This window comes from Misgurnus anguillicaudatus, chromosome 23 (assembly GCF_027580225.2).
Source record: "Misgurnus anguillicaudatus chromosome 23, ASM2758022v2, whole genome shotgun sequence".
Lineage (NCBI taxonomy): Eukaryota > Metazoa > Chordata > Actinopteri > Cypriniformes > Cobitidae > Misgurnus > Misgurnus anguillicaudatus.
Genome location: NC_073359.2, coordinates 8100464 through 8126840, shown reverse-complemented (window position 1 = coordinate 8126840; position 26377 = coordinate 8100464). Strand labels below are relative to the sequence as shown.

Genomic DNA, 26377 nt, shown 5'->3' with positions numbered 1-26377 from the left:
AAAAGATCATAGAAGATTTTTACACTTTGCTGATATTACAAGTTTTTCACCTTAAACGTCATACGAAGTTTTAAGAAATCCCCAATGATAAAATATATGAAGAAAAATAGCATTTTAATTCACTAAAATCACGTTATTTTAAAATGTTTTAACCATTTTAGGGTGATGATAAATGATGATGATCAAGTAATCTGATATTTTTTGGTAATAAAAATAGAGCTAAATGGGCAAAAGCATTTACGATAACAATAATGATGAGACAATGTTAAAATATAGGTGTAGTTACCCATCTAGAGTTTAGATTAATCCAGGACTAGGTCTTATTTAAATTAGGACATTTAAGGAGTTGTTTTTTTTTTTTAAATATAACTTACAAAATACATTACTGGTGTGCATCTTCAGATAAAACAATGGCAGTGAAATATTTTATGGCTAGAAAAGAAATAATTAAATTGATGAGACATTGGTGCGTCTAATGCAGAGGATACGTGAGCAGTGGGCTTAAAGTGTATGTTGCAGGTTAACCACCACTGTCGATTAATGGGTACATAAATCACTCAAGATATGTGTATAATTTTTAAAATGTCTCAAAAATGGTCTTAAAGACCACTTTTTTACGTTTTTGGTATTAACGGTTTTTTTAACGCAATTCTGCAACAACATAAAATACAATGGATAACAGTTTAAATGTTTATTATCAACAAGCAAATTGCACAAATTCGTTGAAAAATTTTACCTGCAAAACGCCCTTTAAGTAAGAGACCACACAATTAAATTCTTATAATATATTATAATATAATATATAATACTTAGATATCTACATAGATTAAACAAATTATTAAAAGCTTTGTTTAATTCTCTTTTAATTCAGAACTGTTAATCAGCAAAGTATTACCTTTGTGCAAACGGGACATGCTTCGTTTTATTTGAATACATTTTTGTGTGTATTTGGGTTAATGTGGTTCTCTTTATGTATTTGAATAATCGAGAATGAAACCAGGAGTAAGGAGAGTGTTGTAGACCTATTATCAGATCCATCCTCTGGAGCAGAGGGGGCGCTAATGCACCTATAAGCTGGATAACAACCGCTGTTAAAAGAGAAAAAGAATATTTGCTCGTCGTTGGCACTGGTCTTTACCACGGAGCACAATCAGGGTTAAGTAACCAGTTTTCATTAAATGTGCACTTCTCCATAGCTAAAACTCACACTTTTCTCTATTTGCTTTTAACCGGTCCACGCACTTTAGCGAACTCCCCGCAAACTTGTGCATTAGTTGGTACTGCCTGACACATAACGAACATGTAAAACAGTTAACGTTACAATCTTCTTGGCGGTGTTGGTTGGACAACATTTTAAGACCTCTGATACACGGATTTAAGACATTTTAATGCTAATTAAGGCCTTATTATAAAAACTAAAACTTATCAATCAGAGATCCCCATACCTGCAGCTTTATAGCAAAGCCAACCACCAGCTAGTTGCTTCAATTTATGATGCTCCTCTTTAAGGATCATAATACTGACAACCTGAATGAAAAATCAAGAGAAAGAATGAAGATGGTCAGAAAAATAGCTTAAACAGAACGGTGAAGAAAGTGCATATTTGCACAGCTAGGTACCTCTTTGTGACCAGAATGTTCTGGCAATGATATCAGGTCCTGCCTGAAGCAGTCCAAGCTCCACTGCCCCATTTAGAGGTCTTTCAGTTTGCTGTGGGAGCATAAAGAATTTAATGGAGACCTTCCGTGTTAACTTTGTTTCTTGAAGTCCAGGGAATGATTTGTCAAAACCTCAAATCAGCATATAATATTTTAACACTTAATGTGAACATAAAGCAAAAACATAAACAATACCATTATTGTACAAATTATTGTATGCGTATAGCATTAAAGGGAGTTCTTTCTCCGTTTAATGTTGGCCGATATGCCCCTTTGTCAGCTCGTCCAATCGTCAGCCTGTGAGATCGCCGATACACAATAGCATTGGGTGGCGGGCGATAGTTTACTCAGTTATTTATTTGTTAATTTTTTACTCAAGGCAATTGATTGTGGACAAAAATAAGCTGATTTACTCTAACTGTGCTTTCGTACCGCCACTGGCAAGAGCGCCAAAGTGTCCGGAAGTTATTTATTTTCAATGAAAGCCGGCGGCGAGCTCCATCGGGCAGCGGCGCGTCATGTACAGCGTGAGTGTCAAGGAGAGTTGAAATCAGCTGAAAGGTACTAATGAGCTATGATGCGGTTCGGCGGCAAACAATTGAAAGGTGGAAACGTTCGTTTGCAATAGTGCTGCACAATTAATCGCATCGCAATCGCGATGTCAGCCTGTGCAATTATATGACAGCAAACTGTTGCAATTATATTAAATAAATAAATGTGTGGACTTGTTAACACAAACTTTCTGATAACAGTTTGATGATTTTCCTTGCCGTTTAAAAAAAGAAAGAAAAACAAACAAAAATGGCAGTGCACGTATGGCATGCACATGTGTGGCGTGCGTCGTCACTTGTGTGTGCGCAGCGCGGAAATACCAGAGCGAAGATGGATGCAGAGGAGATTGACAGTGATCTGGTAGCAAAAAAAAAACCTCTACGTCTGTTGTATGGCGGTATTTTGGATTTAGGATTACTGACACTGAGCAGTTGCTACATCATGTGGCAATTCGAAAACATTTCTAGTTTTACAAATACACATTTTAGCATTATCACTAAACTGTGTGTGGATTTTCCTTAAAACCCATCAAGTTGACTCATGATACCATTTATTATAATCGCAACCGCACATCGCAATATTAGCATCAATAAACGCATTGGGAAAAATTTCCCAAATCGTGCAGCCCTAGTTTGCAACCAATCGGAAGGTGGAAACCTCCACTTGAGAGGATTTCAGAGAATGCCATGACCCGTGGGATCATTAAAAAAAGTTACTCAAGTTTATATTGACATATATGATGAAAGAATTTTCAGGCTTTGTTGAACTATTCCATTAACAATAACAGCTTACCTTTGCATTTCACTGTTGACAGTGGGTACTGGCGTATTTGTCCCTGTATTTATACCAGGACATCCACTTGATGTTCCAGAGGTTGCATTGTTCCCTGTATGTATGTATGTAACCAGCAGGTCCACTAGAATCTGTTCCCATAAGCCTTGGCCGAGAGGAAGTGCTGTTGGGGTTCTGCCGTGCTCCTACACAATCCAGTTTTTTAAGGCCACTTGCAATTGCTCTTGATCAGCCTCCTCCTAAAAAATCATCAGACTAGTAAATACAATTGTACATGCATGATTGCACATACCTACTGATTATGTTAACTGCTCTTATATTACAAAAGAAATATGCAATCTAAATGCAGTTCAAGGTCTAGTTTAAAATGCAGAGATTATACTGTATCGTATTGCCCAGAGTATAAGACAACCCTAAATATAAGACCCACCCCTCGTCCTCTTTTCAAAGTGTACCTTTAGGAAAAATTATTTTTGAACACCAATTCTTGTGATACACACGCCAAAATGTCATGTTAAGAAGTAAATGATAAATAGTTATTTTACAGTCTTTTAGACGCTTGCTGTGTGTTCGACTTTGCATGGGCCGGTCAGCATTCAGCACAGGGCATCTGTGGGAGTGATTTAAAAGCACACAAAGCAGTTTGCTCTCAGGTTGCTTTGGTGTCGTGCGCCAACTGGTCTGTGTGTCGCTGTGTGAGTTCGAGTGCATTTATCTTGGAACAAAATGATAACGCGCTAACGTGACCCAATCAGAGAATCCACCGGCCAAACGGAAAGATTTATCGTCCGAAACCCATAAAAGTGTTCAAATATCGCAACTTGATTTGCATCTTTACAAAACTTTTTGCGCGTGCAAATTCTCTTACGCTTTCAATGTCACGTACACTTACAAATTTTATTCTGCCCATTCAGATCTTTTGGGTATCATTTTACCTTCATATGTTGATGACAGTCATGCATTTGGCAATGTCCTGGATCTGCAACACAAACAGAAAAACAAAAGAGCAGTACTCTCATACAACATTTTTTTAAGTTTTAACTTCCCTGTGATTATATTGCTTTAACAATTGTTTTTACAACCTTACATAAAAAATATTAAATATAAAAGATATAAAATTTATCATAGAGCGTTTTTGTACCCTAATCTAATGTAGTTTGACACCTAAGGGACCAGGTGAGGTGGGGATGAACTACTTGAGGGGAACCTATGAGGGAGTCTTCACCACAGGGTTTGGCCCCCGACGCTTATTGCACTTCGGATCTTCCCTGGGCTCCTCACTGGTCTTTGTGTCCTAGTCTTTCCCTATCAACATGAGAGCTATCAACATCTTCGATTGTGAATAAACTCATCCCCCCTTTAAACTGTAAGAAATTACTGATATTACTGGCAAACATCCATTTAGGGTTGTGAGAGTAAACTATTTTTCTTAACAGAAAGTAATTTTCCCCTTAAATCACGATTTTAGTTCTAGCCACAGCCATACGTAATAAAATTAGCAACTTTTTGACCAGGAGCCAAGTGCTGTTGGAGAAAACAGATCTTCAAGAAGAAGCTGATCCTAAAGATGGTCCATTCGACCAGGAGCCAAGTGCTGTTGGAGAAAACAGATCTTCAAGAAGAGGCTGATCCTAAAGATGGTCCATTCGACCAGGAGCCAAGTGCTGTTGGAGAAAACAGATCTTCAAGAAGAGGCTGATCCTAAAGATGGTCCATTTGACCAGGAGCCAAGTGCTCAACGAGATCAGACTGATAGTCAGCCAGGCCCATCCTGCCTGCAGTCAAGTGCCCTAAAGATGATAGGCAGAATAGTCCCTCAGGACTTAAGCCAGCGTGCTGTGAAGAACCAGTCTATTGCCAGTCTGGTTCATCCACCTTGGAGAAAACAGATCTTCAAGAAAAAGCTGATCCCAAACACGGTCTGTTCGACCAGGAGCCAAGTGCTCAAAGTGATCAGACTGATAGTCAGCCAGGTCCATCCGGCCTGCATTCAAGGGGCGTGAAAATGATTGAGTTTAGTCCCACAGGACTCAAGCCAGCGGGTACTAAATTGAAGTTCATCTAAATTGAAGCAAACAGCTCATCAAGATCCAGCTGTTCCTGAACATGGTCCATCCAATCAGGGGCCAAGTGGTCAAAGTGATCAAAATGATCCACAGCCAGGTCCATCCTCTCTGCAGTCAAGCAGTCATAAAATGAACAGCCTGCTAGTAGGTTTACTGTTATTATGTTCTGGTTCACTTTGTTCTGCTTTTTATTGTCAGCTTTATTTTTCTCTTTTGTCAACTGCTCTTTTCCTAATTGTTTTAAACCTGTGCCCAGTTACTGTAATACGTTTATGTAATACCTTCTTCCTGTATTCAATATATAATGTGTTATTCTGATGGACTCTTGATTCAGCTTTTCCCTTCATCTTGTCCTGATTTCTGGTTTAAAGAAATATTTAGGTTTTTTAATGGTTGTCCTGCTGTTTTTACTTGTACTTGATCACAAACATTCATCTTGTTTTTTTCTGCTAGTAGCTGATTAGCATTGGATGTACTGAACAACTCTCCATGATCTGCACATTCATTACATGAATATTTATTCTGTCTGTTTTATTATAAGCAGCACTGCTATTGGAGACAAAAATTGCCTTATGTTCACTTTGTATTGATTGTTTTTCAGGGGCATTTATAATGCTTTATACACTAGAAAAACAGATAGGAAGAGGTGGCTTTGGTACAGTTCATGAGGGATATCGAAAATCCGATGGCAGAAAGATAAAACTGCTCTTCATCAAACAGCACAATGTGACATAACACATAAATCCATGTTGAGTGTTTTGATCTAAATATGTTTATATCAGTAATAGTTTGATGTGACTTACAAATGATTACTTTCCCTTGTTGGTCGCTATCAAATTTTTTTAGAAGTTGTGGCTCTCTGACAGTTTCATTAAAATGGTAAGTTAGCAAGATTTTTTATATACAAAAAATTTTATATACAATGGGGTCCAAAAATGTAAGAATATAAAGAGGCAATCTGGGATTTTAAACTGGGATTTCAAATTACTCTGCAAATAACTGCAGTTTTATAGTTCAAACAGAGATGGCGATAGTGAGGCAAAAGTTACAGAATGCAGCTGTAATAAATTCATAAATAAAGACCCCACTGTATCTAAGTACAAGTGCATGGAAATTAAACATGGAAATTAAACATCTCCGCTATTTTCAGCTAACCTCTTTTAATGCTTTTGTACTAGCGTGGACATGCCGAGCATCTTATTCAGAAGTGGCTATTAATCTGATGCTGCTTAAACCGAAGAAAAGCCCCTACATTGTGGAAATGTTGGACTGGTTTGAAGAGGAACATCAGTACATCATCATTTTGGAGTTTCCACATCCCTGCATGGATCTCTTTGAGCTTGTCCAGAGAAATGGAGGTCGTCTGTCAGAAATCCATCATTTAATGCGCCAAGCACTGCTCGCATCTATGGTGTCTATCACAGGGATTTAGAGCTTGACAATGTCCTGGTCAAAACAGACACGATGGAGCTCAAAAAAAAAAAAAAAAAGCAAAGGCAATCACTGGTGGCTGTACAGATTTCACAGTCTGTAAAACACGCTAATAACAAACATTCATACTCACGTCTATTCAAAGCTCTCCAGACAGTCGTCAAATAGACTAAGGTAAACAAATACCAACATGTCTACATCAAGACTGGAAGTCCCCAACCACCGGGGATGAGGGGAAGTAAAATATACTTTTATATTTTTGGGTAAATCATTATAAATCTGCTGCTACTAAAACCTGAGAAAAAGCCCACATATTGTAGAAATGTTGAACTGGTTCAAGAAAGATAAGCACATTCTTGTTTTAGAGTTTCCACATCCCTGCGTGACTCTGGCTAAGTTGATGATAGACAATGACGGTCGTCTCTCTGAACCACTGGCACGTCATTTAATGCACCAAAAAGAAATCAGAGCTAAACACTGCAATGACTGCAGTGTCTTCAATGATGACATGAACATTAATAAAGCCCTGGTTAATACAGAGACGATGGAGCTCAAATTAATCAACTTTGGAATCAACGATCTTGTGGAAACTTGTGGCATTCAAAGCAAACAACCCAAGAGTCCTAATAGCACACCACTGAAATTTACAGGGATGGACTGGATCCCATTTTTACTATGATTTGGATGACTTTAGTAATGAAATGTTCCTTATGTTTTGTTTACATTACAGAGCAAGGTTTTGCGGTTGCACAGACGATCGATTGTCTAGGCGTTTTACTGTACAAAATGCTGCATGGAGACGATCAGTCTAAACCCAATCACAAAATTAACAAAAAAACAATATATCCTGAAGTAAGACAACGGCACTAACAAAACATACACTGTTAATCGCAAACAAAGCTTCTGTTCAATATTGGTGACTTCTCACATAATGCAGATATAAATTAGAAGAAAACTGAAGATGTTGTTTCTTAAACTTTCACCATTGCTTTATATAGTGCACATTTCAGAGGCTTGTTGATGACAATAATGTTTGCATTTTCTGTATCGGACTCTATCAGATCCACTGCGGATGTAATTTCGTTGCGTTGGCAGCCAGCCTCGTCTCGCATGAGGCTACAAAGTGCAGGTGTGTGCTTGGCATCGAGCATCACTGTGATCATGGCTAGTTTAAACTTTTTTCTCCGGCTGTATGTGTTTTGCGAGGTCGGGGCACACAATACTATTACATTTATTTATATTATTATATAAATAACATTTAAAATAATACTGGATGCCACAATGATTTTAGCAGTATTTGCATTAAACATTGACAAGTTACGTTTACACGATGACACAGTCAATATTTCATTAACTTTTGAATAAAGTACGAATGTTCGTTATTTCTTAAGTTGATCTTAAATACGAAGAATATTGCATGAAACCAAACACCTCAACATCACTGAGGCAATTGTCCTGTATCTGCAACACTCACACAAAAAGTTTCACACAGACCTTTCACGTACGTATCCTCATGAAAATAATGCATTATACTAGTTTACAATTAAAAATTGTAGAATTAAAGAAGATAATGTAGTGATATGTGCACAGGAGATTGTGATTAACTTAATTGTGGGGCACGGAGTTGCTGGAGAGAGAGATTGTTTATGTGCGTTAGTAAAATAAAGCCAGATATGTTTACCAAGCTGTCTACTCTGTATAACAGAATATGAGATCATTTTATAAAAAATTATGAGACATTTTTAAGTTTGCTATTATTTTGCCATGAAATAACAAATAATGCATGATTGCAAAAAACTCAGCATAAACTGCTTTTTAATGTTCACGTCTCCCACTAGCGCGTAAGATGTGATGTAATATAATAACATAATACATTTGGGGTGATTCGAGGTCAGTACATGTTCAGACCTTAAAGAGCCGTACCAGAGTTTGTTTTTAACCGGACCGAGACCACCACTTCAGGTTGTTTGATCCGCACCTAAGTTCGATTGTTGTACTCACACCTGCCCAAAAGGTCCACACCAAGGAGGAAAACGATCTTGAGTTCGATTTAATCAAACTAAACAAGACAGGTGTGAACACGCCCTAAGCTTTAACTTCCTTATGATCGTACACATTTTTTTATAATCATACATAAAAAGATTCATTGATCATATATTGTGTGTTTTTACCCTAATCTAATGTAGTTTGACACCTAAGGGACCAGGTGAGGTGGGGATGAACTACTTGAGGGGAACCTATGAGGGAGTCTTCACCACAGGGTTTGGCCCCCGACGCTTATTGCACTTCGGATCTTCCCTGGGCTCCTCACTGGTCTTTGTGTCCTAGTCTTTCCCTATCAACATGAGAGCTATCAACATCTTCGATTGTGAATAAACTCATCCCCCCTTTAAACTGTAAGAAATTACTGATATTACTGGCAAACATCCATTTAGGGTTGTGAGAGTAAACTATTTTTCTTAACAGAAAGTAATTTTCCCCTTAAATCACGATTTTAGTTCTAGCCACAGCCATACGTAATAAAATTAGCAACTTTTTGACCTGGAGCCAAGTGCTGTTGGAGAAAACAGATCTTCAAGAAGTAGCTGATCCTAAAGATGGTCCATTCGACCAGGAGCCAAGTGCTGTTGGAGAAAACAGATCTTCAAGAAGAAGCTGATCCTAAAGATGGTCCATTCGACCAGAAGCCAAGTGCTGTTGGAGAAAACAGATCTTCAAGAAGAGGCTGATCCTAAAGATGGTCCATTCGACCAGGAGCCAAGTGCTCAACGAGATCAGACTGATAGTCAGCCAGGCCCATCCTGCCTGCAGTCAAGTGCCCTAAAGATGATAGGCAGAATAGTCCCTCAGGACTTAAGCCAGCATGCTGTGAAGAACCAGTCTATTGCCAGTCTGGTTCATCCACCTTGGAGAAAACAGATCTTCAAGAAAAAGCTGATCCTAAACACGGTCTGTTCGACCAGGAGCCAAGTGCTCAAAGTGATCAGACTGATAGTCAGCCAGGTCCATCCGGCCTGCATTCAAGGGCCGTGAAAATGATTGAGTTTAGTCCCACAGGACTCAAGCCAGCGGGTACTAATTTGAAGTTCATCTAAATTGAAGCAAACAGCTCATCAAGATCCAGCTGTTCCTGAACATGGTCCATCCAATCAGGGGCCAAGTGGTCAAAGTGATCAAAATGATCCACAGCCAGGTCCATCCTCTCTGCAGTTAAGCAGTCATAAAATGACCAGCCTGCTAGTAGGTTTACTGTTATTATGTTCTGGTTCACTTTGTTCTGCTTTTTATTGTCAGCTTTATTTTTCTCTTTTGTCAACTGCTCTTTTCCTAATTGTTTTAAACCTGTGCCCAGTTACTGTAATACGTTTATGTAATACCTTCTTCCTGTATTCAATATATAATGTGTTATTCTGATGGACTCTTGATTCAGCTTTTCCCTTCATCTTGTCCTGATTTCTGGTTTAAAGAAATATTTAGGTTTTTTAATGGTTGTCCTGCTGTTTTTACTTGTACTTGATCACAAACATTCATCTTGTTTTTTTCTGCTAGTAGCTGATTAGCATTGGATGTACTGAACAACTCTCCATGATCTGCACATTCATTACATGAATATTTATTCTGTCTGTTTTATTATAAGCAGCACTGCTATTGGAGACAAAAATTGCCTTATGTTCACTTTGTATTGATTGTTTTTCAGGGGCATTTATAATGCTTTATACACTAGAAAAACAGATAGGAAGAGGTGGCTTTGGTACAGTTCATGAGGGATATCGAAAATCCGATGGCAGAAAGGTAAAACTGCTCTTCATCAAACAGCACAATGTGACAACATATAAATCCATGCTGAGTGTTTTGATCTAAATATGTTTATATCAGTTATAGTTTGATGTGACTTACAAATAATTACTTTCCCTTGTTGGTCGCCATCAAATTTATTTAGAAGTTGTGGCTCTCTGACAGTTTCATTAAAATGGTAAGTTAGCAAGGTTTTTTCTATATATAAAATTTTATATACAATTGGGTACAAAAATGTATGAATATAAAGAGGCAATCTGTGATTTTTAAACTGGGATTTCAAATTACTCTTCAAATAACTGCAGTTTTATAGTTCAAACAGAGATGGCGATAGTGAGGCAAAAGTTACAGAATGCAGCTGTAATAAATTCATAAATAAAGACCCCACTGTATCTAAGTACAAGTGCATGGAAATTAAACATGGAAATTAAACATCTCCGCTATTTTCAGCTAACCTCTTTTAATGCTTTTGTACTAGCGTGGACATGCCGAGCATCTTATTCAGAAGTGGCTATTAAACCGGAGAAAAGCCCCTACATTGTGGAAATGTTGGACTGGTTTGAAGAGGAACATCAGTACATTATAATTTTGGAGTTTCCACATCCCTGCATGAATCTCTTTGAGCTTGTCCAGAGAAATGAAGGTCGTCTGTCAGAAATCCATAATTTAATGCGCCAAGCACTGCCCGCATCTATGGTGTCTATCACAGGGATTTAGAGCTTGACAATGTCCTGGTCAAAACAGACACGATGGAGAGTCTTTGGAATCAGCAAACTTTACCCCCCTACTGGGGGCTGTAGAGCGGAGGTCCCCATTCTCTGACCAAAAGCAAAGGCAATTACTTGTGGCTCTACAGATTTCACAGTCAGTAAAACACGCTAATAACAAACATTCATACTCACGTCTATTCAAAGCTCTCCAGACAGTCGTCAAATAGACTTAGGTAGACAAATACCAACATGTCTACATCTAGAATGGCAGTCCTCAACCACCGGGATGAGGGGAAGTAAAATATGCCCTAATTTCTATTTTTGGGTAAATCATTATAAATCTGCTGCTACTAAAACCTGAGAAAAAGCCCACACATTGTAGAAATGTTGAACTGGTTCAAGAAAGATAAGCACATTCTTGTTTTAGAGTTTCCACATCCCTGCGTGACTCTGGCTAAGTTGATGATAGACAATGACGGTCGTCTCTCTGAACCACTGGCACGTCATTTAATGCACCAAAAAGAAATCACAGCTAAACACGGCAATGACTGCAGTGTCTTCAATGATGACATGAACATTAATAAAGCCCTGGTTAATACAAAGACGATGGAGCTCAAATTAATCAACTTTGGAATCAACGATCTTGTGGAAACTTGTGGCATTCAAAAGCAAACAACACAAGAGTCCTAATAGCACACGACTGACATTTACAGGGATGGACTGGATCCCATTTTTACTATGATTTGGATGACTTTAGTAATGAAATGTTCCTTATGTTTTGTTTACATTACAGAGCAAGGTTTTGCGGTTGCACAGACGATCGATTGTCTAGGCGTTTTACTGTACAAAATGCTGCATGGAGACGATCGGTCTAAACCCAATCACAAAATTAACAAAAAAGCAATATATCCTGAAGTAAGACAACGGCACTAACAAAACATACACTGTTAATCGCAAACAAAGCTTCTGTTCAATATTGGTGACTTCTCACATAATGCAGATATAAATTAGAAGAAAACTGAAGATGTTGTTTCTTAAACTTTCACCATTGCTTTATATAGTGCACATTTCAGAGGCTTGTAGATGACCATAATGTTTTAAACCTAAATCTGATCCTGTCTGATCGCAATACAACTAACATTAGCTGTTGACCAGAAGAATTATGATTGGTCAGGCCTCCTGTCGATCAAACTTCTGTGACGGGATTTATACGACTGGGGCTGCTGTGAGTGCAGGCAGCCTAAGAACAGCAACCAGTAATCAGCAGAGATACTTTAACTAGGTATATAGCAACCTTTGGTATTCTACCATTAGAAAACCTGCAACAGTCAACTTGACTAGCGTGCAACGCCTTAGCCAGTCAATAATGATCAGCGATATTTGTTGCAGGTATTCAGAGTGTTATGACACTAAGTTACAGTTTACATTTTACACTTTACATTTTAATCTGTTTAAAATCTTTAAAAAAAATGTGCAACCTTTTTTGTGGCATGAATCTTTACATGAGTCTTTTTTATCCTTGTAAATTTCAATAAAGCAATAAGCTCTAGCAACCTTAATGATAAGATCCTTTAATAGCAAGTTGCCCGGCAAATTAGGTGGAGGGGGGCTACTTCAGGATTGTAAGCATAAAGGATGTAATACTACTCTATAGGTACTCCAGATTAACATCAGAAATACAGAAACAGCTTGTGTTATGGGAGCTTTTATGCTTTGTCTCTTCTGTCCATGCGTCTTTTCCTCGATGGCATTATCGATGGGTGGAGTGAAGGAAACAAGGAAAGGAAAGCAGGATGCACAAATAAAAATTGAGAAGAATCCCTACACTTCCCCACAACCATTGTACTCTCCAAACTACTAATCACCGTCACTTGATCCTCATCACCCCATCATAGTGCACTATAAAAGCATCCTCACCTCTATCACAGTTGTCCGGTCTTGTTAGAACTGCCACCTTCTCTCAGGTGCTGTTTTCCCTCAGACTCTTTACCTACTTAACTGTTATCCCACGTCATCTTCAGATCATGGTACTCATCGTCTGTCTGTAGCGGATTTCACCCAGCATCACAAAAGAACCACCGACTCCAGGCTCTTTGGTGAAATACTCTGCAGTTTAAAACATAAGACAAGGGATCACACACACATATTTTAACAACCCTTTCAGGTGGGTGTCTAGTTCAGAGTTCATACATCTAGTTCAATAGGGGAGACATGCGGAGGGCAACACAGCGTAGAGGGTAGACAGTCTGCACGTGCCCAAAAATCTTGCCGTTTCCTTGGGCATGGCTCTTTGCCCAACTAATTATTGTGGAATTTCCAAATAAATTAACATTAACCATTCATTGATCTTATATTATTTTTTTCTTTAAAGCCTGTACAATGATTTAGTTTCCTGACATCTATCAATTGAACAGCGCTTTCCCAACATGATGCGATATTCCTTGGGGGTTTGTTTTGGCAAGTTTGTTTGCCTGTGAAATGACTGTTTTCAAACGTATATATATGGTCACGTATTTCATAGTTATCATGAAAAAAGCTATGAAATTTCAGATTTTACAACACCTTTAAACATGTTTTATTAATCGTTTAAGAGAGATGCAAAAACCAACCTGACTCTGTCCAGTCATATGCAGCAGCATAACGAGAGAGTTGACGCGGCCACTAAGTGACGTCACTCAAACTATGCTTATTTTTCACAAAACATTTTTCCTGCCATAAAAAAAATCAAGAATTAATATGAGATTCAAGGATGATAAAAACACGTGGAATTACAAAATAATTTATTTCTTCAAATATAATCTCTTGTAAAATTAAAGACGCTAACTGTTACTTCTGCGCAATCGCATAACTGCGCCACCAGCACAGTCAAGCTAACCCAGATTGCAATTATAATTAACCAAAGAATTTAAAATACATTTAAGAACAAGCATAACACGTTTTTTTTAATAGAAGATAAAGACAAATAAAAGATCTCCACTAGGATACGTTAGCTCACAGCTGCGCCACGAGCTTAGATGCCAGCGCTCGAGCGTCAACAAGTTTATCATCTTTGTTAGTTATATCCAAATATACTGACATCTGAATAAACATCACTATGAAGTAATTTCAATAACGTAACCACAAATTTAAGGAAACCTACCTTAGAATCTACAACAAAAACGGAACACTCGTTTGAGGAGAATATCGGTTAAACCAGAACGCGCGTCTCGCGATACGGACGACACGGCACATCCGGGAACTTGACTGTAAATTTCGTCACCGCCCCTTTTCGGGGGATAAAAAAGCAGCGCTTCCATTGGCTTCCATTCAAAATAGCGGAACAAAGCAACGTTTTACACAGCCAGCAGGCGTAAATAACTTATGAAATCACTCAGATTAAACATGTCGAGTTCCATCTGTCCATCCTGCCTGCCATAGAGCGCGAAAGATACATTAACACATTTAATTTGGTCAATATAAAAACATGTCCCTTTCATTCTCACAGCGTCAAATTTTGTGTAACAACGCCATCCAGTGAGTGCTAGAAATATCGCTAAGCCAGTTAGTTGTATGGCTGGACGGAAAAGTGCACTCATTACTCTAAATATAAAGACATAATAAATAAATACGAAGTAAAATCATTCACTTGCTTCCCTGTTGACTCGATGAGGTACGAGTAAATGTCCGGGTAAGACACCTCTGGCCAATAGGGAGCGTTGTTACACAAATTTGATGCTGGGAGAATGAAAGAGACATGTTTTTATTATTAATTAATTATCTACATAATCTGATATTTTTATAAGACCAAATTCCGCGGAGGTTTGTATAATAGCAACCAAAGCACATAAGCGCTTAAGAGCCCTCTGGCGGTCATTTTTTAGAACAGCACCTGGCGCGTTCAAACTTTGGTGCTTGGTGGAGTTAATTTTACCTCAAGAGATTGAATAAATAAATGACTTTAATGTAGTGTTCACTGCATATTAATTTTCCGTTTTGTTTTTATTTGTGTTTTAAATTAGTTGTGTGAAGAAATGTCCTTAATTTAACAAACCCTGAGATTTTTTTTTAGTCAGTGGAAAAGATAAGCCTCTTATTTTTAATATAAGTGTTTTATATTTACTGTCAAACTGAAATGCATCATGATTTAGGACGTTTCAATATTTGATCACTGTTTCTAAAAAAAACTGTTACAACGGGAGTAATTTCACAGATCAAAGTATTAATATTATTCATAAAAACATAATCCTCATCATTCTTTACTTTTAACAAAAATTAAATCCATTATCATGTTTTATTTTTATCTAAAATTCAGGCTGCTATTTTAATGTAGTCAACGACAATATTTTTCATTCATTTTCTGTAGAAATCACACCACAATGCAAAATATACATCGACCACAATTGCAAATGAATAAAAAATATTACACAATTTTTTTGTCTATATTTGGAGTTTGCATGCTATTTAAAAACATGACTTCACTCCTTTTGTAGTATTTTGGTGTAACAGGCTTATAGACTTTAAAATGCATTTTAATGTTACTTAGTGATTTTATGTCCTAATGCAATAACAAAAACAATGTCTTTAATGAAAGCCAAATTTAAGGATGATGGTGTAAAGGAAAAAACCTAAAAGTTGTGTTTTAAATTGTTCTTGCTCCTTTAAGACATGGTGTGGTCTGTGTATTTTAAACATCTGTACAGATCTCACAGGAAACTGAGGAGTGTGAATTTTGCAATCTTTCAGGTTTAAAATTTGTAATAAATTTGATTCTAATACAAAATAATTTATTTAACACCTTAATTTCCACTTAAAAGCGTAAAAGAACATGTAGCAATGATGACAGAATAATGATGGCATACTAGGTGAGCTTGATGGGGGGTCTGTCATAATATCTAAACCGCAACATGTGCTATGATTTTTTACTTACTTTACTTTACATTACTTTAATCAGTAAAATTACTCACTGTAACCATTTTTAGTAGGCTATTAACAGTGATCAAATACTGAAGCATCCTAAATCATGATGAATTGCAATTTGATAGTAAATATAAACAACAATTATATTAAAGTTAGTAGGCTTAAAAGGAAAGTTCACACAAAAATCAAAATTCTATCATCATTTACTCACACTCATGTGGTTATAAATTAATAACCAGTTTTTTTATGAACACTTAATAAGATATTTTGATAAATGATGGTAAGCACACAGTTGACAGTACCTATTGAATTCCATCGTATTTGTTTTTCCTACTATGGAAGTCATTCAGATGTGTGCTTGCCATAATTTATTAAAATATCTTCATCATATACACTTCAAGAAAAATCAGGTATAGTAAATTTTATGAGATTTTAACTTCTAAAAACAACACAATTTAATTCAAAACACAAGTAAAAACAAAACGGAAAATTAATATGCAGTAAACAGTACATTTTAGGTCATTAAAGTATTCAATTAACGCAAAGGGTTGTTCTAAAAATGACCGCTAGATGGCGCTTAAGCGCTTATGTGCTTTGATTGCTATTATACAAACCTCAGCGGAAGTCTTATAAGTATCATATTTTTTGCAGACAATTTGTTTAATCAAAGCGTATTCATATTGTGGTAGCACATTGTGTTATATATGTTAATCGAGAAGCTATAATAACTTTTATGTTTTTGTTCGGTGGTAGAGGAAAGATGTTCCGGTTGGTCGATGTAGTGTTTGTCCCGCCTCTCCTCCATCGTGATTGGGCGGCTGGGTAAGCGACATACCGAGCGCTACGTTTTGATAAATACACAAATTATTACCAGATTAACAATTGTTTTACACATTATCTTACAAAGCAACATTTAAAAAATTACAAGAAGCTTAATTAATATGTATGTTTGTTGTGGAATATAATTTATTTTATTAAACTCCAAGCTCCGCCTATGCTTAAACCCTACAATGTGTTTCACTAAAATATAACTTATTCCATTACATCTAAGTAACTTGATTTGTGAATACAGAAGTGTTTAAAGGAATTTTATTCAACAGAAACCACTGTGACTACATACAATGCAAGAAAAAAATCCCAAGGTTTGTTAATTTAAGGACATTTTCTTGACTTCTAAACAACACAATTCAATGCCTAATTCAAAACACAAGTAAAGACAAATCGGAAAATTAATATGCAAAGAACAGTACATTAAGTCATTAATTTTTTTCAATCTCTTGAGGTAAAATCAACTCCACTGAAGGCTGAATGCGCCAGGTGTTGTTCTTAAAATGGCCGCTTGAGGGCGCTTATTAAATTAAACACCATTGCTGAACGCGTCAGGCGCTGTTCTAAAAATGGCCGCTTGAGGGAGCTTTGGTTGGTATTATACAAACGTCCGATGAAGTACTGAATTTTCTGATATTTTTTTTCATCAAAGCGTATTCATATTGTGGCAGCACATGGTGTTATATATATTAATATTAATTAATTAAATTATATGTTTTTGTTCAGTAGTAGAGGAAAGATGTTCCGGTTGGTCGATGTACTGTTTGTCCCGCCTCTCCTCCATCGTGATTGGGCGGCTGGGTAAGCGACAAACCGAGTGCTACATTTTGATAAATACACAAATTATTACCAGATTAACAATTGTTTTACACATTATCTTAACAAAGTAACCTTTAAAAAATTACAAGAAGCTAAATTAATATGTATGTTTGTTGCGGAATATAATTTATTTTATTAAACTCCGCCTATGCTTAAACCCTACAATGTGTTTCACTAAAATATAACTTATTCTATTAGATCTAAGTTACTTGATTTGTGAATACAGAAGTGTTTTAAGGAATTTTATTCAACAGAAACCACTGTGACTAAATAGAATGCAAGAAAAAAATCCCAAGGTTTGTTAATTTAAGGACATTTTCTTGATTTCTAAACAACACAATTCAATGCCTAATTCAAAACACAAGTAAAAACAAATCGAAAATTAATATGCAAAGAACAGTACATTAAGTCATTAATTTTTTCAATCTCTTGAGGTAAAATCAACTCCACTGAAGGCGGAACGCGCCAGGTGTTGTTCTTAAAATGGCCGCTTGAGGGCGCTTATTAAATTAAACACCAAAGGCTGAACGCGTCAGGCGCTGTTCTAAAAATGGCCGCTTGAGGGCGCTTTGGCTGGTAATATACAAACGTCCGATGAAGTATTTTCAGATTTTTTTTATCAAAGCGTATTCATGTTGTGGCAGCACATGGTGTTATATATATTAATATTAATTAATTAAATTGTATGTTTTTGTTCAATAGAAGAGGAAAGATGTTCCGGTTGGTCGATGTACTGTTTGTCCCGCCTCTCCTTCATTGTGAATGAACATCTAGAAAGGTGACGTTCCTGAGCTCAACGTTTTGATAAATACATATTATTACCAGATAAACAATTGTTTTACACATTATCTTACAAATAAACGTTTAAATTGTATAATAACCTAATTTAATATATATATTTGATGTGGAATATAATTTATTTAAAAAAATTATTTTAGCCAATGGGGGCCTGACCCGACTATGCTGCTGCAGTGTCATGTGTCAGACAGATAATCCAGCCTCAAATTCAGGCCATTGGTTATGCTGTCATATAAGGCTTGTGTTAGGGAAATTACTTTATTACTTGTCTTTGCATGTTAAAAGAAGTCTTAACATAGAAAACAATGACACTCAACAGCTTTAAATAAGATTATTGAATAAAATGTTTTATGTAAATTATATAAAAAAGTTAAACTATTTTAACCTCTTTACTGTCACCCACCCCTTTTAAGTGTGTGGGGGGAATTTGATGTGCACCTTCAAATTAATATAAACTCTGGCATTTTTTTGTCTAGAAGCCTAATCTTGGTCTTGTTTTAAAGAAGACAATTTAAGGTTTTGAAGTGTCTGGATATGAAAATATTAAACAGAAAAAATGTTATAGCAGTTTAAATTTCTTTTAATAAATAAAAATAATTTCATAACATATTAATTTTATAAATAAAACTATAAAAATGTAAATATTTCAAAAAAGAAATAATGCAAAAATGAAGCCATAAGTCTCAAGTAGTTGTGATTCAAATTTCAAGGTAAAATCACAAAAAATGAGGTTTGTGTCACTTTTTTTGTCGTTTTACCAACAATAGCCACTAGGTGTCAACGGTGTGCTGGATACTCTTGCCGCAAATTAATAAATTACTGTCACTGCATTATTATTACTGCTAAAACGTTTTGAAATATGAAAACTACACTCTTGGAGCTTTCCAAGGATATATAGTTTGTCAACATTTTTGAAGATTTATAATATGATATTAGAATTATGAATATATAAAATTAATATGCATTCCTATGGGGGGTGGGGTCATGTAACTAAAAACTGTCACTACATTATTTCTATCATCAGATGACCTTGAAATATGAAAACTACATTCTGAGAGCTTTTCAGTGATATATAGTTTATCAAGATTTTTTAGGTTTAGAGCAGGGGTTTAGTGTTATAAATATGTAAAATCAAATTGGGCCTACATGTGGGCCCATGACATTTTAATTCTCCCGAAATGGTGAGGATATATGAAAACTACACTCTTAGAGCTTTCAAATGATATATAGTTTGTCATGATTGGATAAGAATTCACACGCAAAACACTGAAGTAAACGTAGGCGTCCCACTAGTGGGGCAGTGATATTTAGTAGGATATGAATGTTTTGAGGCACACTCTCCTCATAAATGAATCAATTACTCTCTCTACATAATTTATTTTATAAAACACTGCTGAAATGTGTATTCTAGAGGCTTAGACCTTTCCAACAATATATAGTTTGTTGTGATAGATTAAAATGTACGTCAAAAATATTGAAGTAAACTCAGGTGTCCCGTATACGGGACGGCGACAATTAAGGGGTGTTAAACAGTTGAATAACATGACATATTTGAAAGCCAAAGAAATCTCAGATTTTTATGGCACTTTGATCAGCAGTGTTTAGTAGCAGCAGATCACAGCGTACAATATTAACACTATTTCCCAGTAGTGCCTCACTGCAGCAGAACACGACATCCAGGGGGCGGGGTTGGATTCAGATCCAGGGGCGGAGCTGGATCCAGAGATCCCATTGGTCGGCAGTTTCACCACAAGACACGTCATACACGTGTTGCTGCATTACCATTTCCGCATTAAGTCGTAACTAAATTAAGTTATTCTTTTGACATAAAAACGAACTTTACTTATGACTACAATAAAAGTTGTGCCTTTAGGGTGAAATGTAAGTTTTTTTGCTTGGAGTAAAACATTTCGGGTAAGCCTACTACGAGTAATCTTACCACATGCAGTTTAAGACGTATGAATGGATACAGTATAAATATGCATAATTATTAAATGCTCTACCACTGAGTTATACAGGAAGAAATGAACAACATGTCCAGCTCTAAGGCTGGTGGAGGAAGCAGAAAGGGTAGTCATGTTTTTTTGTGTGTGTTAATAAGAAAACAATTAAAACCCAGCAAAACTTTGGAATTATGCTGTTCTTATGGAATTTTAGTCGCATCAAATAATACTATTAAAGAGTGAAAGTCAAGGATCACACAGACACACTGTTAACAGAATTTTCTTTGTCTGAACACATATTTATAGCAAGAGACTGAAAAATACATAGTCATCCCATCCCCATCTCCGCCCATGAATCAAAGATCGTCATTTTAGTTCCAGCGTGACTTAGAAAATAACCTTCAATTTATCCATGATTAAGAAACATATCAGTTGAAGCACATCTAGTCAAATAGAAGAAATTATTTTGTTCTCAGTGAACTTTAAGGACTTGTATAATGTTCTAGTCCAAAAAGAACAGAAATCTCCACTAGAACAGAAGAACAGGATTTTGCATAAAACAATTATAAGTTTATAAACTATAATTTAAATTAAAATAAAAAATCTCCCACTACACTCCTCCCTTTTTATGATTTAGTCATAACTTCATGACTGTCATCGTTACATAGGTCTTTTGGATTGTGGAGAAGATGTTGAGCACAGTTAGAGTTGGGGTCGTGCGCCCTTGATCATTCTTTTGAATTGTGGTGAAGAGGTTGAGCACAGTTAGAGTTGGGGTCGTGCGCCCTTGATCATTCTTTTGAATTGTGGTGAAGAGATTGAGCACAGTTAGAGTTGGGGTCGTGGGCCCTTGATCATTCTTTTGAATTGTGGCGAAGAGGTTGAGCACAGTTAGAGTTGGGGTTGTGCGCCCTTGATGATTCTTTTGAATTGTGGCGAAGAGGTTGAGCACAGTTAGAGTTGGGGTCGTGCGCCCTTGATGATTCTTTTGAATTTTGGCGAAGAGGTTGAGCACAGTTAGAGTTGGGGTCGTGCGCCCTTGATGATTCTTTTGAGTTGTGGCGAAGAGGTTGAGCACAGTTAGAGTTGGGGTCGTGCACCCTTGATGATTCTTTTGAATTGTGGCGAAGAGGTTGAGCACAGTTAGAGTTGGGGTCGTGCGCCCTTGATGATTCTTTTGAATTGTGGCGAAGACGTTGAGCACAGTTAGAGTTGGGGTCGTGCGCCCTTGATGATTCTTTTGAATTGTGGCGAAGAAGTTGAGCACAGTTAGAGTTGGGGTCGTGCGCCCTTGATGATTCTTTTGAATTGTGGCGAAGAGGTTGAGCACAGTTAAAAGTTGGGGTCGTGCGCCCTTGATGATTCTTTTGAATTGTGGCGAAGAGGTTGAGCACAGTTAGAGTTGGGTCGTGCGCCCTTGATGATTCTTTTGAATTGTGGCGAAGAGGTTGAGGACAGTTAGAATTGGGGTTGTGCGCCCTTGATGATTCTTTTGAATTGTGGCGAAGAGGTTGAGCACAGTTAGAGTTGGGGTCGTGCGCCCTTGATGATTCTTTTGAATTGTGGCGAAGAGGTTGAACACAGTTAGAGTTGGGGTCGTGCGCCCTTCATGATTCTTTTGAATTGTGGCGAAGACGTTGAGCACAGTTAGAGTTGGGGTCGTGCGCCCTTGATGATACTTTTGAATTGTGGCGAAGACGTTGAGCACAGTGAAGATGTTGAGCACAGTTAGAGTTGGGGTCGTGCAACCTTGATGATTCTTTTGAATTGTGGTGAAGAGGTTGAGCACAGTTAGAGTTGGGGTCGTGAGCCCTTGATGATTCTTTTGAATTGTGGTGAAGAGGTTGAGCACAGTTAGAGTTGGGGTCGTGCGCCCTTGATGATTCTTTTGAATTGTGGTGAAGAGGTTGAGCACAGTTAGAGTTGGGGTCGTGCGCCCTTGATGATTCTTTTGAATTGTGGTGAAGAGGTTGAGCACAGTTAGAGTTGGGGTCTTGCGCCCTTGATGATTCTTGTGAATTGTGGTGAAGAGGTTGAGCACAGTTAGAGTTGGGGTCGTGCGCCCTTGATGATTCTTTTGAATTGTGGCGAAGACGTTGAGCACAGTTAGAGTTGGGGTCGTGCGCCCTTGATGATTCTTTTGAATTGTGGTGAAGAGGTTGAGCACAGTTAGAGTTGGGGTCGTGCGCCCTTGATGATTCTTTTGAATTGTGGCGAAGACGTTGAGCACAGTTAGAGTTGGGGTCGTGCGCCCTTGATGATACTTTTGAATTGTGGCGAAGACGTTGAGCACAGTGAAGATGTTGAGCACAGTTAGAGTTGGGGTCGTGCGCCCTTGATGATTCTTTTGAATTGTGGTGAAGAGGTTGAGCACAGTTAGAGTTGGGGTCGTGCGCCCTCGATGATTCTTTTGAATTGTGGTGAAGATGTTGAGCACAGTTAGAGTTGGGGTCCTGCGCCCTCGATGAATAATCGCCTGGTTTGATGTTGTGTAATGGTTCTTCTGCTGTGGGGGGTAGGGCTGCTTTAACCTGCTTAGAGATATTTTGAAATACAGAAAACATAGAAATACAATACTGCAACAAGTCATTTTCATTTCGAAGATTATCGCCTGTCACCCTGTGTGGTTCTCAACCCGTGTGTCAACCTAGCAAAATGGGAATAAAAATGTTTAGGTAAACAAGGTTTTTGATTTGGACCCAGCCAAATCCCTTCAGGAGTTTTGGTCGCTACGCACGATTTCCATGGAGCTATTTCTGTTGGAAGAGAAAATGTTTGCATGCTTATTACAAATGCTTATCACTATAATTATTTGACTACATACTGTAATCATATTATATTTATTACTTTCTATAGGTAAAATAAATCAGTATTACCATTACCGTGAAATATAATTTAATGCAAAGCAGTCATTTTCACACACAATCACTGGCTGTGTCCCAATTTAAAGGCTGCGACCTTCTAAGGTCGTATTTTAAGACCGATTGCGTCACAGCAGCGCGACTCGAGGCTGGTAAGGATGTCCCAATTCAAAGGATGCTTCAAATGAAGCCTCAAAATGCGTCCTCATTTCTCCGCGGTGTTTAGGATAGAATGAATGGATCCTTAACAGCCAAGGATATCCCAAGATTCATTGCGTGCCTGCAACGGCTGCATAACGGCTGGATATTCTAAAATAAACAATGACAACCTTAATTAAATAAAAGTGTGTATTTATAAAAAAAAAAAATTCTTGTCACTGTTTGAGTATTATAAGTTATGTTTTGTGTTAATAATATTATTTTTATGATGCATATATTTCTAAGGTTGATTAATTTAATATACTATTGAATAGTTTAATCAACATCAACGTGTCATATTTTCTAAACTAAATTAATATTTTTCTGATTTCATATTTATTTTAATAAGTTAGAAACGTTTTCGTTCCGACAGACGCGTGCAGCAGGTGACGCCAATTATGGGTCGCCCGAAGGTTAGACCGTCTCATTTCAGTTCTCTTGGCGAACTTCTGAGGCTGCCACCTTGAAAGACCGAGTGCTCATCTTTAAGGTCCCATGCTTATAAGGTCGAAGCCCTTGAAATGGGACACAGCTACTGTGGTGCCTTTTTGACATCTTACATTCATCTGCACATTTCTGGGAGATGGTCTTCCACTAAGTTCCATTTTGAATTCATTTTTGATGTAGCCTATAAAATAAAGAAATAGAGAACATATGTTTTACAAACCAAAATTAATAAATAATGTAATTAGTTGTAAATTCTGTTCTAACTTTAGAGATTTGAGGAAGTAGAATTGTACAGTTTTAGAAAAGAAGAGATCTGTGGAAATAGTAATATGTTTCAAGTAGGTTGGTTGCTACACAATTTGAGTGAAGTGTTATCTGTTATGCTTTTCAACTGAGGCTTTTAAAGTTACCAAATTTACACCATTAGTACTCTATACACCTATACACTAGATTTACATTAGTGAACAACAAGCTGACGCGCTGAGACACGCGCTGTGATTGGTGTTTCATTCACGTGTTCATAATATGACTTTCCTTTAGGATGCACGGAGGAACGACAGTTACATTTGACATAACTGCGGTGTCCATAATAGTTTACGATGGCTCTCTCTTATGATAATACAACAATTGTAAAACTTTCTCTGTAGTTATCTCAACTCTGAATAAAAAAGGTGAGTTCAGTTTAAGAAAAGTGGCGCGAGCTCTTTGACGTGTCAGCCAAAGATGTTACGAACCAATGTCGATAAAAATGATAACAACTTATCAGTGGTTACAAGATACATTTAATGTCTATCCAGTTTTGTAGTTTTATCACCTGAATTTTTGCGTATTTGTCTCGCTCTCTCGCTTCATAACGATGTTGCTAGGCAACGGGAACAACAACAATAACTTATATTGACAAATTATATTTTACACACGCTTACACTTCTAGACTGTGCAAAATAAATATTGAAAAAATAAATAAACTTAGCCACCTACCAAATTTCTGTTCCTCAGAGTTTCCATTCAGATGAACTTATTTGTTGTGGCTGCGTCCAAAATCAAGTAGCGCCTCACTGCAGAACACGACATCCAGGGGGCGGGGTTGGATCCAGATATCCCATTGGTCGGCAGTTTTACCACAAGACACGTCATACACTTGTTGCTGCATTACCATTTCCGCATTAAGTCGTAACTAAATTAAGTTATTCTTTTGACATAAAAACGAACTTTACTTGTTATAACTACAATAAAAGTAGTACCTTTAGGGTGAAATGTAAGTTTTTTTTGCTATAATGTTTTAGAGTAAAACATTTCGGGTAAGCCTACTACGAGTAATCTTACCACATGCAGTTTAAGACCTATAAATGGATACAGTATAAATATTCATAATTATTAAAATATATAGGCTGTGGCATGTTATTTAGAAATTAATGAATTTAATTTTTATCTTGTATACGGACTACTGGCACATCCGGGAACTTGACTGTAAATTTCGTCACCGCCCCTTTTTGGGGAAAAACAAACCAGGGCTGCGTTCAGCCCCGACAAAACGTTGCACAACGTTTATTAAACTGAAACGGTGATGCATTGAACACCCTGTTGTGATGACGCAAGAGTTGCAACTACGGTAGCTGAGAGGCCATTCTTTGTGTTCTTTTTTAAATGTTTCTGAAGCCTGATGAAATCGTTATAAATGTGTGTTTAATACTGTAAAAGACCCTCAATGTTACAGTCACTGACCTTGGTGTCCAGAATGAAAGAAAACATTCCAACTTGAACCCATTGAGCGAGCTGTCTCTTTACTATCGCGTGGTTTTATACATCTTGCCGCTGATTGGGCTGACATTTCTGACACACCCACCAAACAAGAGAAAACGCTTCTAAAACCTGTTGCATTCCGTTGCACACCGTTTCAAGGAAACATGTCGTTCAACCCGGAAACCGTAGCAAAACGTTGTGCACCGGTGTGAGATTGAACGTCGAGATTGATCATCCCTTTAGGTGTGTTCGACTTCATGCGGCGCTGCGCAGACCGATCGGTGGCTGACTTGAAGCAGTGCATTCCGGTTAGTATTTTTGTCCGACTTCAGCTGGCGCTGCAGGCACGTGATTGTGTCATATGGTTTTTAAGTACCGCGAGAGCGGTTCGAGATCAGCCGCCTGACCCCCCAGTCACATTAGCTACAAGCGACAGAGACAGAGCGACAGGCTACCATTCATTTTCAATGGAAGTGGCCGTTTGCCAGCGACAAGCGACGAGCTCGCCGGTGCGCGAGCAAGGCGGGGCCAAAATAGACAAGCAGGCTATTTTATGCAAATGCTGAGCGATGCGACAAAGCGACTGCCAATCGGAGTGAAGAAGCAGCGTGACGTAGGTCTGTGGCCGAGTCGGAGAAAATAATTCAAGATGGCGGAAAATGCATATTTATGCATATATCTGATAAGTTTGGCATTTTATCTAATATATTTTGTTACTTTTATCGAGAAATATACACTTCTATATCCAAAAACACAGTTCTTGTAGCTTAACAATACCTCTAAAGTGACTTTTGATACCGCTTTTAGATACTAGCCAAGGAACGCCCATCAAGCGAGTGCGTT

The 26377-nt window shown here is 37.5% G+C and overlaps 1 protein-coding gene across 1 annotated transcript; it reads right to left on the bottom strand.

The window, feature by feature from the left end:
• Window positions 1–20925: 20925 nt before the first annotated feature.
• On the bottom strand, window positions 20926–25231 carry LOC129454334 (uncharacterized). Its single transcript, XM_073862407.1, has 4 exons — window positions 24773–25231; window positions 23908–23975; window positions 21767–22819; window positions 20926–21652 (listed from the first exon to the last, which is right to left on the bottom strand). Coding segments are annotated over exons 2-4 (1782 nt in total). The 5' UTR covers window positions 23910–23975; window positions 24773–25231.
• Window positions 25232–26377: the final 1146 nt, after the last annotated feature.

Coding starts and splice junctions, on each gene's coding strand:
- LOC129454334 (XM_073862407.1), bottom strand. Junction 21,653..21,766: donor ATTCAAAAGAATCATCAAGG/GCGCACAACCCC, acceptor ACAATTCAAAAG/AATCATCAAGGGCGCACGAC.